Here is a 13,640-nt window from a genome sequence, read left to right as displayed (position 1 = left end):
GGGGACAGGAGAGTTCATACCTCCAAGAGACTGTTTCATCTGATAGCACCAGCAAAATAGTAAGATAATCAACAGAAGCTGCTCAACCGGCAGGCACCAAATTAGCAGGCTTTTTCTTCTCTGCTCTTCTTTACGTAAATCATGTAATCACCCCCCTCCTTCTTTCTCATAAAACCCCCCGGTTTTCCCCCACCTAAGCAAGACGCTTTTCTGTGCTCCCCGAATTGCAATTCTGAGACCCCCAAATCAAGGTCTTTTTTCTTTTTCAGTTTTGCCTCCCGGGGGAGAGAGGTGAGGATTTCTCCAGGGCGCCCACTAAAGGTCGTGCCCTCCACAAACCTTCCCGCAAGGCACCCCACCCAAGGGTTGGAAAGCTGCACTCCTGAGTCAGAGCGGTGCTATGATCCAACTGGAAAACTGAGGCTCAGAGAAGGGCGGCCCGGGCCCAGGGTCCCCGTGGAGGAACCTGTGTGCCGCTCAGCGCGCGCGCGTCCAATTCACCTCTCCAGACTCCAGGAGGCGCGGAGGGTGTGTGCGCCCCGGGTTTGGCGCCGGCGCTGGGCTCCGCTCGGCGCGCTCCTCCTGCGCGCCCAGGGTGTCTGCAGATGCCCGGCTCCCGCCCGCCTCCCCTTGCCCCGCGCTCTCTTTGGGCCCCGCGGCCGGGCACCCCGACCCAGCTGCGGTCCGCTCCCTGGTCCCTGGAGCGCCCCGCGGCCGGGCACCCCGACCCAGCTGCGGTCCGCTCCCCGGTCCCTGCGTTCCAGACCGGGGATGCTGGAAACGCGGACTTTCGTGGGTCCGCACTCCGCACATTCCCTTCCTCCTCCCAGCCTTGCTGTGTGACCTCAGGAAAGTAGCAGCCAGCCTCTGAGCCTCGATTGCCGGGCCGACTTTCGGGGTGCAGGGGGAGAGCCCTGGTCACCTACCGCTGTTCCCCGACTCTCGCGTGCTGCCGGTGGCCTCTCCTTCCTGCCAGCTGTGGGGCTGCAGCGAGACTGGGGCGGGTTGGCCGCCCAGTGCCCCCACCTCATCTGCTAGGGCCGTACTTTTCTCTTTCGCTTTCTCTCTGCGCTGGAATTTGCACCAAGCTGGAGAGTAAGCAGGCTTGCTGCACCCACCACGTGCTTTCTCGGAAGCGCCAGGGTCACATCCTTACACTCCTGGGCACTCCTGGAGCATCTATCAGCTCCTGGAAATGGCCAGCCTCCTCCCACCCCCCTTCAGGGGAGCCAGCACACACGTGGGCATGCCATCTGCAAACCCTGACTTGCAGGCAGCTCTCCCTTGCTTTGGGGTGGCCTCCATGTCTCTCCAGCTCAGCCCGGCCATGAAGGTGGCAAACGGTCCTTGCAGCGGACACAGACCCAGAGACTTGCTCCATGAGCCATTCACTCCTGGGAAGGCAAATGTCCTCCAGAGGCAAGAGAAAATACCTCAGGGACCCTCACGGGCTGGAAATTCAGCCTCATCCCTGATGCGGACACTCCTCCTGCCTTTCCTCCTCCAGAGGTCCTGGACCCCAGCTCCACCCACCATGAGAATTTGGGGAGGGCACTTCCCTTCCCAGGCTTGGAGTTTCTGTCTGGTATTGAAGGCGTGGGTCAAGGTGACTCCTGACCTGTCCTTCCCATCGAAACTCCCAACAGGCTCTATCCAACAGAGCTGGCAAACCTCAGCGGTGTCTGAGGAAAGGGGTCTCACCCCCCTGAAACCCCTCTGAAACACACAACACAGCGGCACCAGTAATAGCGGGCTTCCCTGATGATATTCCGTTCCTGCGATGTTCCAGGCACTGTGCTGGACTTTGATCCCTCGTCATTACCCTGTCACAGAATTTTTAACAGCCCAGGCAAAGAGCGTCAGAGAAGGTTGGTGACATGTTCTGTGTCACTTCAGACCCAGCCAACAATGCAGCTGGGATTCAAACCTGCCGTGCTGATTGCAGAGCTGGTGCCGTCTGTCTCCTAGCCCCCACTTCTTCCCCAAAACACAATCTAGAAACTGGGGAGAGGGGAGCATCTGTCCAGCCGGTTGGGGCTCAACAGCTACGCCAAGGAGCTGACTGCGACTTTGATTTTCCTGCTTCTCCTGGGGATGGGGTGGGGTATGGCAGGGATCCTGTCCTTCAAGGGCACCTGTCAGTGTTTACCTGGTGGAGAGAGCACCTGTGGTTGGCCGAGCCGGGCTATCAATGCTGAGAGCTAACAACACACCTCCTGAAAATTGGCCCTCTGGAACCCTTCAGCGCTGATAAAGTCTCTCACGTGCCAGGCACCTGGACGGATCTGAATGTCCCTCAAGTGGAAGGAAATAATCAACCACCTCACTTTTCCCAACAGCCCCGACGGGACAAGGACCCCTCTCTCTGCTCCCACCCCACAGTTCAGAGATGGTGGGGGCAGCTGAGACTTTACCCTAAATCAAGAAGCCTTGCCAGCCCCAACTTCCTTCACCCCCCTTTTTACCTTGGGACTCTGGCAGGTAGGACCCCGCAGGGCGTGGAGCTAGGCAACGCATGGTGTGGGAAACCCAGTGAGGCAGCGGCTTCTGGAGTCTGGCAGCCCCTCCTGGTGCCCTCAGCCTGCCCAACGATGCCTTTGAATGCCCAGCTCAGGAGCAGACAGCTTCATGTCCAGCTTAGCCACCTATACCAGTCTGGAGCCCGCCAACACCAAGCCAGCATGCAAAGGAAGCAAGCAAGGGACCAACAGAAAACTTTCGCCCTATGAAGTGGCATCAAGCTGTCTGATCTCTCTGTCTAAAACTCTCTAATTTGCCCACACTCCCTTAAACCCTCCCCGTGCCTCTGTTGGTAATTTCAGTTCCTTGTTGTGGACCAAAGGGCGTGACCATAGAAGGTTGAGAGTTGTCCCTTGGAGGGAGACCTTCGACACAATGACATTCTGAAATTATGGCGACCACAGTGGAGCCCCAATCCCTGCTATCCTCTGCAGGATGGGGCCAGGATCAGAGCCCCACAAATGCCTCAAGACAAGCTGAGCCCCCCAGCTGGGGTCCAGCAGGCTCCCCAGATTCCATTTCCTCCACCACCCCACCCCCACACCAAACTGCCCTGAATTGCCTTGGAGATCATGAGTGGTCCACTCATGATTTTTATTCCAAGACATTGGACCAAAACGTAAATTACACATAAAACAATGTTACCCCAAATGTGGTCTACTTATAGCCAGATGGTTTGGGGCGACACACAGATGCAGTGCTAAATAGCACTGACCCCCAGGGAGAGAGTTAGTGCCCCTGCAAGTCTCTACCCACGCTCCTGATGGCATCTGGGAGAGAGTGTTTGTCAGGCTAAGAGGTCTTTAACAAACCTCTTCAAATGCAGGATACATCCCTGTTTCCCAGAAAGCATTCCCTAGTTGCAAGCCTTCAGTGAGACAATAGTTTCTGGCTGGATTTGTGTAAACATTGCCCCCCCTTCCTGTTTCATAGTTCACTTCAATGGGTGGCATTCCTTTCACTTATGGCGAACATAAACTTTCCTTGGATAATAAACTTGAATTAAAAAAAAAAAAATGCGGGGCGCCTGGATGGCTCAGTCGGTTAAGCAACTGCCTTCGGCTCAGGTCATGATCCTGGAGTCCCTGGATTGAGCCCCGCACCGGGGCTCCCGGCTCGGTGGGGAGTCTGCTTCTCCCTCTGACCTTCCCCCCTCTCATGTGCTCTCTCTTTCTCATTCTCTCTCTCTCAAATAAATAAATAAATAAAAATCTTTAAAAATAAAAATAAAAAAAATGCGAGCGCTTTGAAAAAACACCTGTCGGGCAAATAATTAGTATAGGATGGTGCGTAGAAATCGAGAGGGTGGTCTGGAAGTGAATGAAGTTTGGGAAGCAGTGACAAGTGCCTCCTTCCTGCACTTTTACTGAAAGAGCACTGGGTTAGGAATCTGAAGATCTGGCGTCGAGCCCCTGCTGTTACTAGCAGGTGCGTGTCCTTGGACACCTCACTTCCCTTGTGTGGGCCTCGGTTTCCTCCACATACGAAATAAAGATAATGATGTCTATCTTTGTAAGGTGGTTATTTTGAAACAGTCCCTGCTTTTAGAAGGCCCAGGGAGGAAGTAGGCAGACAAATGGGAAACGCTAGTAGTCAACTTGAAACACGGTCTTGCCTTGTTAGGCTAATAAGACAGATGTGACAAATATTAGAAATCTCAAGAAGTCTCATCTTCCCATGACCTGTGCCAAGGGAGAGGCACCCCTGCCCATTCACCTGTCTCGAGGTCACTTGTGAGAGTCCTTTCCCGTCCTTGGAGGCAGCCAGTTCTGACTGATGGCCGTGTGCTGAGGCAGTTCTGAATCCAGTTCCTGGCAGGACAGGCCAATGAGAGTCAGTCCGACCGGGGTGCACCTGCCTGGATGCCATCACCTCTCACCGGGTCCGATCTCCTGTCTGCTACCTGGTCTTTCCACACCCTCACTGAACCGTGCCCCCCAGACCCATACTCAGTCCCCAGACCTGACCGTGCCTGTGTCAACACAGGGCTCTGAGCCGGGTGGTGACATGGACCAGGCTGCATGTTCGGCTGATGCCGGAGGCTGTTAGATTAGCACGGGGAGGGCCCCAGGTAGAGACACGGGAGAGGAGCCATTGTGGTGCCCAGCCAGGAGCTGATGGGGTCTGACTTTCGGCAGGTGCAGTGGAAACAGAAATGAGGGGTGGGCAGCCTGGCTTTGCAGCAGAGCTAGAATGCCAAGCCTCCTGCGTGGGGAGGGCAAGGAGCAGGGCAGAGGGTAAGCTGAGCCCCAAATTTCTCCCTATTAAAGCATCCTGCATTCCTCCTGCCGATGTCCTTCTTCGAAACTCCCTCAGAGATGGTGACTGTTCTCTGAGCCCAGGGCTGCTTTGAACAAAATCAATTTCCTCCCTACTGGGGAGCCCTCTCAGCGCTGTTCAAGCCACCTTGCCCTGGGCATGCAAATGTCTTTGCCTCCAGTCAGGATTCAGCAGGACAAAGACCACTGGCTACCAGCAGAAGCATTGTGAAAATTGCCCGCCGGGGTCCCCTGCCAAGCCCCAAGGGGAGGACATAGGGGAAACAACTTCTGAGTAAGCTTGTCATCCCTTGCTATAGTCTCCCCAAATAGACCTGCTTGCCCTACGTGGGTACCTCTGCTCATGCAGGGCTGAGCTCCTGTCTTTATTTTAGCCATCCTTCAAGGCCTGAGTTCTTGCTTTCAGCACCCTTCCAGGTAACATCAATCTTATGCTTTACTCATTTTTAGAAAACTTGTTGCCATGTATTTGGCAATGCATCAGTGAACTTCCCATTTCATTAAGTAGAGACTCTGTTACTTCTGATTAGATCATGAGGTTGCTACTGTCTGGGACCCACAGTTTTATTTTCTTATTTAAAATTCACACTACTCCAAGATTGCTTGAGTGAAGGAACCGAGTTTGGATGGGTATGATCAAGGCAGTCTCAAGTGCCCAATGGTGAAGGGTCCCCTCTCCCTAGGTTGTAAGTGCCCTTTCTTATGCTTTTTGGTGACCACCATAATCCCTAGCAGGTGCTAAGACAATGATTAAGGAGGAGGGAAGACGTGTAAGGAAGGAAGGGGAAGAGGTGAGTAGAGAAGTAGGTGAATAGATACGATAAAACTGGCATGTATCCAAATTAGGCAGGTAGGAACGTGCGTGAGAATGCAGGCCTATTAGTCGGTAAATACACAAGCAGATGAGTTGGTAGGAAGGCAGGTAAATAAGTTGATACATAAAACTATAAATGGTTAGATAAATAGATTGATAAGTATGTGTAAGTGGATAACAGATATAAGTTGATGGATTGATAAGTAGACACAGGTAGGTGGTTATGTAGACCAGGTAAGTTTGAGGGCAGGCAGGGAGGTGGCTGGGCAGGTGGCTAGAGAGATGAATAGGTACCAAGGAAGCACACAGGTGGGCTGCTTCAGGTAACAACAACAGAGGACAGAAACTGGCCCTGGTTGGGTCAGGCGCCAGGCTTGGAGCCAAGTGGAGTATGGAATGGGCCACTGGTCAGCCTGGGAAAACCCCTGGGGAAGTGCCAACTTCCAGGTACAGGTACTTTTCTTTCTTCGGCTCCCAGGGGTGAAGATGAAGTGAGTCTGGCTGGCGGGGAAGCCGTCCAAGGTAAATGGACAACAGTTATTCTTGCCAGCACGTCTCCTTCCAGAGGGCAGAGTAGGCTCCCCACGATCAGAGAAGAAACAGGTCTTGGGAAGGGAAAGAGGAGGGTGGGAGGGCACAGCGCCTCTCCTCTCTGAGGCCCAGGCTCCGGTGGCTCTCTTGGTAAGGACCAAATGAGGAAGGAAGCTGGAGGAAACGTTTGGCAGCCTGGGGCATGTCCCTTCCTTTCCAATAAATCAGGCAACATCCTAGAGGGAGACTTTGTTCTATGGTTCCTAGAACTGAGTCCTTGTGGGCAAATATAACGCATCATGAAAGCATAGAGTGACCAAAGAACAAAAGAAAGCCAAAGAAAACAATAAAATATAAACCCCCGGGGAGTGGGAGGTGGGGGGGATTCCTACGGCCTCTGAGAACACATGCCCAAAGGCACCGCTGGGCAAAGCCTCCATTCAAAAACCCAAGCCGGCTGTCACCCTGGGGCTGTAGCTGCCCAAACACCACCCCTGAGCTGATGAGTCAGAATCCACTCTCTTCTTGCCAGAAATGCAAGCGCCTTACACTGGATGAGGTCACTGAATCCTCAGAGCACCACCCTGGGTACTATCATTGCCTCCATTGTACAGATGTGGAAAACTGAGGCCCGGAGAGGTTCCAGAAAGTGCTCATAGGCACACCCCTTGGAATTAGGGAGCGATGACCGGCACTTAGGCAGTCTGAGGACTGAGACCGTGTGCCAGCCCAACAGTGGGGGCACACTGATGCACTTCTCACATATACACAGCACCCAAGCACTCAGCACTGTGTCTCACATGGAATAGGTGTCTAGATATTCTGTGCGGCCCCCCATGAGACTGTAGACATAATTGTTTTCTCTGCACCTCAAACCCCTGTTTTATCCTTCTTTGTCCAGTTCTCCCTGTTGTGACCCCTCGAGACTTAGCTATCCAATGCCAAGCACTGCCTTAGACAGTTTCCAGCTACCATCTCATTTAATTTAACCCCCACTATAGCCCTGGGGGCTTTATATCATCACTCTCATTTTCAAGATGAAGAAACAGAGGGTCAGAGTGGTCCAGTCATGTGGCCGAGGTCACATGGTTTGTAAGAATCAGAGCGTGGCCTCAGACCCAGAGCTCTCCAGTGTCCAGCCTGGGCTTTCTCCATCACTGCCATCCTCACTGTCTCTTCTCTGTCCCCAGAGTGCCTGCCATGCGTTGTCACCCATTGTCACCAAAGAATGCCCCGAGCATTTGCTTTGTTTCCCCAGGGAAGCTGCTGAGTTGTGTCAGGACAAGGACCTTGAGTCTCAGGCCTCCCCCCGCCCCCCGAGCTTGCCTGGGGTTGGACGCACCCGTGCTGCTTCCTGCAGCAGAGTCAGACCCCCAAGGTCCAAGCCCCAGAAGTAGGCTTTCTGCACAATTGCACCGAGACACTGTGGTAGCTGAAGGTGACTTCTGAATCAGAAGTTTCAGACCTGGTTTCAGTTTGAAGATAGTCAACCTGTTATGGGTAGATTTACGGTATCCCTTGGGTTGTTTAGAAGAGGCGGCCGAGCAGAAAGTGCAGCAGTAGATCCGGCCTTGTGACATCCATTAGCCCTCTCCCCAGGCCATCTCTTAACCGCTCTGTGCCTCAGTTTACCATTCTGTAAAGTGAGAATAATGGTAGTACCTGAGCCATCCACCCACCCAATCCATCTCCCATCCATCCACCGACCCACTCATCCATCCATCCCTCCATCTATCCATTCAACCATCCAACATTCAACAAATCTACATTACACACCTACCCAGTGCCAGGCACTGTGCTAGGCATTTAGGATACGATATGATCAAAATACAGATCCCTGCCCACGTGGAGCTTATTTTCTAGTAGAAGAGTCAGACAATGAACGACAAACATAATACAAAAGTAAAATATATAGAAGGTGAAAATGTCAGTTTAGGGAGGGGGCTCAGAGTGTGGACGGGGACCTGCAATTCTTTTTTTTTTTTTTTTTTTTGACTTTATTTATTTACTTGTCAGAGAGAGAGAGCACAAGCAGGGGGAGTGACAGGCAGAGGGAGAAGCAGGCTCCCTGCTGAGCAAGGAACCCGATGCAGGACTCTATCCCGGGACCCCGGGACCCCAGGACCAGACCTGAGCTGAAGGCAGATGCTTAACTGATCGAGCCACCCAGGCGCGGGGACCTGCCATGCTAAAGGGGATGCTCGGGGTAGGCCTTGTTGAGAAGGTGAAATCTGAGCAAAGAGCTTAGGAGGTATCCTCCAAGAGGATATGTGGAGAAGAATGTTCCAGGTAGTAGGAACAGCACGTGCCAAGGTCCTGTGGTAGAGAGCATGCCAGGCCTGTCCCAGGGACAGTGGGGGTACCAGTATGGCTGGAGGAGATGAGCAGAAGTAGGGGATGAGAGCAAAGCCGCGACGAGAGCCAGACTGTGATGAGCCTTGTGGGCCACCGTCCGGATTTGGCTTTTCCTCTGAGTGATGGGGAGCCAGCGCAGGGTTTAGACCAGTGGAGGGTGAAGATTGTTAAGGGTTGTGGAGAGAGTTACAAAACTTTCACATGACGATTTCCTCTTCTGAACCCCCATTGAAACCAGAGTCAGGGCCCTTTCTTTACAAAGCACACAATTCTCTTTCCCCTTCTCCCTCTTCTCCTCCAAAGGCTGCTCCCTCCAACTTCCACCGCAGCCGCACACCCGGCAGCCCTGATGGGGGGCTGAGCTGGAGGACAGGAAGAAAGGGCCAGGAGAGGAGGCACCTTGCCCTTCTCTGTCTCCCAGCCCCCTGAAGACCATGTCATTCTGAGCCCAGTTCCCTTTCTCGAGTCACATGGGCTCAGAAATAAAAATATGACATCCCCAGGGAGGAAACAGAGTTAAATAACAGGAACCAGCGGACAGAGGAGGGGGGTGCCGAGGTGTCAAGCAGCCTCCACATAAAGGAGCAAGGGGCGTGCAGTTTGCAAGAAAGGAGGACGGGGTTGACTCTCCCCCCGCCATCCCGGGGTGGCTGCTCACCACCCTCAAGACCACACAGGCTGCTTGCACCCCCATGAAGAAATCAGGGAGATCATTCAGGTGGGAAAGGGAAAGAGTAAGAGACAAGTCCAAGGAACCAACAGAGACCATCTGGGCGAGAACTGAACCACGAGGAAAACCGACCCCTTATAAATTCGTGTCTCTGCAGAAGAGTGGGAGAAATGTGTATGCCCCCCGGTGCCCCAGTCAAGACCATCGGAAGGCTTTTTACTCCTCAAAGCCGAGGATTAAGTCTGTCTGCCTCCAAATCCAGCCTCCACTACGTCCCACCTGGAGACCCAGGGTAGGGTCACCTCTGGGTGGTCTGTGCTTTCTTCATTAGGTCAGAACTAAGAGCGCTGCCATGTGCTAAGGCGGGGCCTGGCATGCGGTCAATGCCCAATAAACGTGAATCACTGTGATCCTCTCCCAGTTCAAGTGACGTGAAACCATAGCGGGGCCATGAATGCTGTGTCCTCAAATTGGAAAAGCCTAGATCTGGATAGAGCAGGAGGCAGAACAGACACGCATCTTTAGGAAGAACGTTGTTGGCAACAAAGCGAGAACCTCTCTGCAACAGGGAAGAAAGACCCACATGGTCTGCGGGGCCAGGGATGTGGGTGGAAGCAATATGGTGTAGGCTTGTTTTTCCGATTTAAGACGCGTCAAGTGTAGTCAATACTCTAAAAGTAAGACACTCTTCCTCTCTTTTCTCTGATTGGGTTCCTGTTCTCTGTCTCTGTCTCCCTCTTTCTCTCTCTCTTCCCCCGCCCCCTGCCTCCTCCCCCTTCCTTCTTCCTTCTGTCCTTTCCCGGCTCTCTCTTTCTATTCTGTCTCTCTCTTCCTTTCTCTCTCACCCTGTCTGTCTTTTGATTTCTGTCTCTCGCTGACACAGATGCACACGCACGCATGCACACACAGCATCCTCTGCTCTCCAGCTTCATGGCCCGTCCTCTCTCTGGTACCTCGTTTCTCCACATTTGAACCCCACCGAGTCCTGCAGCTGTCTTCCCTACTGGACCATGAGCCCCTTGCAGGCAGGAGCTGATCCGTAGCCCCCGGCCAGTGCCCAGCGCAGTGCCTGACACACCAAGGCCACTCAGAGTGTAAATGAAGCAGGCATTTGATGGCATGCCTCCGGGATGGTCTTTTCTTAAGCTGAGTGGGAAGCGTGCTGTATGTGCACACCCAGCATCACAGACCGAGGTGTCCAAGCGCTTGCTGCTCCTGCCAGATCATCCAGATGCCCTGACTCCTGTCCAGCTCTGCCTTCCCATCTGCGGATGAGCACACTGACCCTCCTTTCAGAGGAGGGAAAACCCATGTGCTGCCTATGGCCAATCCTTGCTACTTGGGCGAAGGGGATGCCGACTTACCACCGTGGTCCTTGGAGTCGGGATCCCTCTCGGCCACTGGGACCTGCAACCCACTCCATGCCCACCTCAAGAGGGCCAAGTCTGGGTCTCCTTTCTCCAGCAGGGTCAAGGAGATCTTCCTGGCCAGGGCCTCGCCATCAGGCTCGTGGAGCAGCGCGAAGTGGTACTCCCGGGACAGAAGCTCCTTCTCCAGCATGTGGTCCAGGAGGGCCTGCACCTGACTCGGCCGATGGCTGGACAGCAGCATCCGGACCCGAGTCAGGATGGTCTGGAAGTGGTTCATGGCAGGGCTCGGAGGCAGGCTAGCTGCCTGGGCCAAAGCCTAGGATCTCTGCTCACCCAGCCTGCAGCATCCAAAACACGAAGTGAAAAACAGGATGAGGGAACCTCTGCAGTTGGCTGCTGTTAATTACTGCTTAGGCAGGTTTCCTCATTTGCGTTGTAGGCTGGGGTGCCTGATGTATGGTTGGAAATGGGTGCTCGGGCTGATTCAGACCCCACCGATACTGGCTGGGACCGCCCACGTGCCTGTGTCAGAGAAGCCCACAGCCTGTGGGTTCCATTGGATCCAGTCTGATATTCACTAAACGGGAAGCGAACTTGCCTCTCTGAGAACTTACACAGTGATGGTCCTTTTCAGATGTTTTATCACAGCAAGAAGGCTGTTGGGGCATAGAGGTTAAACAATTGGCTTTGGAGTGAATCTACTGGGGTTCAAATCCCAGCACTGCTTGCTAATTATGTGAACTTGAACAACTTGCTCAGCCTCTTTCCAGCCCCCATTCCTCCACCTGAAAATGTTGGATGATGATAATCATCCTGACCTTCCGGAGTTAGACAGAGTGATAATAACAGGCCTGACCTCACAGAGTTGTTGAAAGAATTAAATGAGATAATGTATGCAGGGCACCTAGCACATTATCTACAACATGATAACAGTTCAATAAATATGAGTCATTATTATTATTGATTAATCATGCACACGACTGTCATCTTGGGCTTAACCTCACTAAACCTCAGTCCCCTCCTTAGCAAAATCTCCCAATGAAAGTAATCCAACCCAGGGCACCTGGGTGGCTCAGTTGGTTAAGCAACTGCCTTCGGCTCAGGTCATGATCTTGGAGTCCCTGGATCGAGTCCCGCATCGGGCTCCCTGCTTGGCAGGGAGTCTGCTTTGCCCTCTGACCCTATCCCCTCTCATGTGTTCTCTCTCATTCTCTCTCTCTCAAATAAATAAATAAAATCTTTAAAAAAAAAAAAAAAGAAAGTAATCCAACCTCATTAAGCTGTCTTGAGGATTAAAAAAGATAATGCATTGAAAGGGCTTAGCACTGGACCTAGTAAGTACTTAGTGAACACTGACTATATGTGAATAATCATCCCCAATTTACTAATGCACAAAACAGAGGCTTGTGTAGAAGCCAGTCTATTTAAGGATTCTATTCTAAAAATTCCCAACCCAGCGGTGCCTGGGTGATGCAGTTGGTTGAGCATCTGATTCTTGGTTTCCACTCTGTTCATGATCTCAGGGTCGTGAGATCTGGCCCTGCATCAGGCTCCGTGCTCAGTGTGGAATCTGCTTGAGATTCTCTCTCCCTCTCCCTCTGCCCCTCCCACTCATGCTCTCGCTCTCTCCCAAATAAATAAATAAATCTTTTTAAAAAATTCCCAACCCGATTTTTTTTTTTTTTATCATAGCTGATTGCTCTCTCTTACCATTTCGAAACACACTGGTGACCTCGTTTCCTAGCCTGGTCTCAGCTTTACCATCTCTCAGATGGGACCATTTGCACTGTTCATTTAAGTGAGACAAAGAAGGATTTCAACTTCCAGTATTGCTGAGTAGTTCCTATCTGACCAACTCCACCAGAGATAACAACTAACAACTCTGGGGGGAAAAGCCCCCAAAAAACAAAAGACAAAAAACAACTACCTAAAGCCACTGAAGAGTGACCTGAGCTTGTAGATACTAGAAGGGAATCAACCATGAAAGATAAGAATACCACTGGTGAGTTCTTAGCTCCTGGGTTTAGCCTGAGGGCAAGTCTCGATCACTACTGCACAGGGCAACTAAAACCCTTAAAAAATGCAAAGTTTTACTGGCCCTGAATAACCAGAGGACAGAATTTGGGATAATAATATCTGCTGGTGGGGCACCTGGGTGACTCAGTCGTTGAGCATCTGCCTTCAGCTCAGGTCATGATCCCAGGGTCCTGGGATCGAGCCCCGCATCGGGCTCCGTGCTCGGCGGGAAGCCTGCTTCTCCCTCTCCCACTCCTCCTACTTGTGTTCCTGCTCTCGCTGTGTCTCTCTCTCTGTCAAATAAATAAATAAAATCTTTAAAAAAAAAATCTGCTGGAAAGTAGGAGTAGAAATTCCAGAAAGGGGAAAGAGAGGAGTTACTTCAAATTCTGTGTAAAACTGCCCAAATATCTAGCTGACTTCTGAACCATGTATACATTCTCAGTCAGACTCCAAACAGCTCAGCTAAGGCTAAAGGAACAGAATTGAGTTTGAATTGCAACTTACCATAAGGGTGGGGAGGGAGTAGAAGATTGCATTTGATTCCAGCCAAGTTAGGAACCCACTAAATCAACAACAAAAAATTAACACTGTTCAGATTATAACAATCCAGAGTGTTTGCAACATATGATGTGCAGTATACATCCAAAATTACTTGACTATAAAGAAACAGGAAAAAGGGACCCATTCTCAAGAGAAAAAGACAGTCAATGGAAACTGACCTCTTGATGACCCAGATGTTGAAACTGGCAGATAAGGATTTTTAAAGCACTGACTATAACCATGAATGAAAAAGACATAAAGGGAGGCTCCCGGCTGGCTCATTTGGTGGAGCATGTAACTCTTGATATTGAGGTGGTAAGTTCAAGCCCCATGTTGGGGGTAAAGATTACTTAAAACAACAAAATTTTTTTTTTTTTTAAAGAACCATTTCATGGGCAGAAGACATGAACGGATATTTCTGCAAAGACAACATCCAAATGACCAACAGACACATGAAAAATTGCTCAACATCACTCAGGCTCAGGGAACTACAAATCAAAACCTCAATGAGATACCACTTCACATCAGTCAAAATGGCGAAA

General features: G+C 51.7%; 2 protein-coding genes across 5 annotated transcripts in view; both read right to left on the bottom strand.

Moving 5' to 3' along the window:
* LOC116624400 (MHC class II transactivator-like) overlaps positions 1–2,637 on the bottom strand; it is a 37,412-nt gene extending 34,775 nt beyond the window's left edge. For 3 of the 4 annotated variants that reach the window (XM_032392241.1, XM_032392242.1, XM_032392243.1), the window contains exon 1: positions 2,466–2,637. In XM_032392241.1, coding sequence (XP_032248132.1) covers positions 2,466–2,517 — 52 coding nt within the window. In that variant the 5' untranslated portion in view covers positions 2,518–2,637. Of the gene's footprint in view, positions 1–926; positions 1,018–2,465 lie in introns of those variants that run through there. The other variant, XM_032392244.1, reaches the window with a different exon arrangement.
* Positions 2,638–10,504: 7,867 nt separating this feature from the next.
* On the bottom strand, positions 10,505–10,816 carry LOC116624378 (MHC class II transactivator-like). The gene has a single exon (XM_032392216.1). The coding sequence runs from the start codon at positions 10,814–10,816 to the stop codon at positions 10,505–10,507; it is 312 nt and encodes a 103-aa protein (XP_032248107.1).
* Positions 10,817–13,640: the final 2,824 nt, after the last annotated feature.

Source organism: Phoca vitulina, unplaced genomic scaffold (assembly GCF_004348235.1).
Source record: "Phoca vitulina isolate PV1807 unplaced genomic scaffold, GSC_HSeal_1.0 scaffold66, whole genome shotgun sequence".
NCBI lineage: Eukaryota > Metazoa > Chordata > Mammalia > Carnivora > Phocidae > Phoca > Phoca vitulina.
This window is presented reverse-complemented; position numbering and strand designations above follow the sequence as displayed.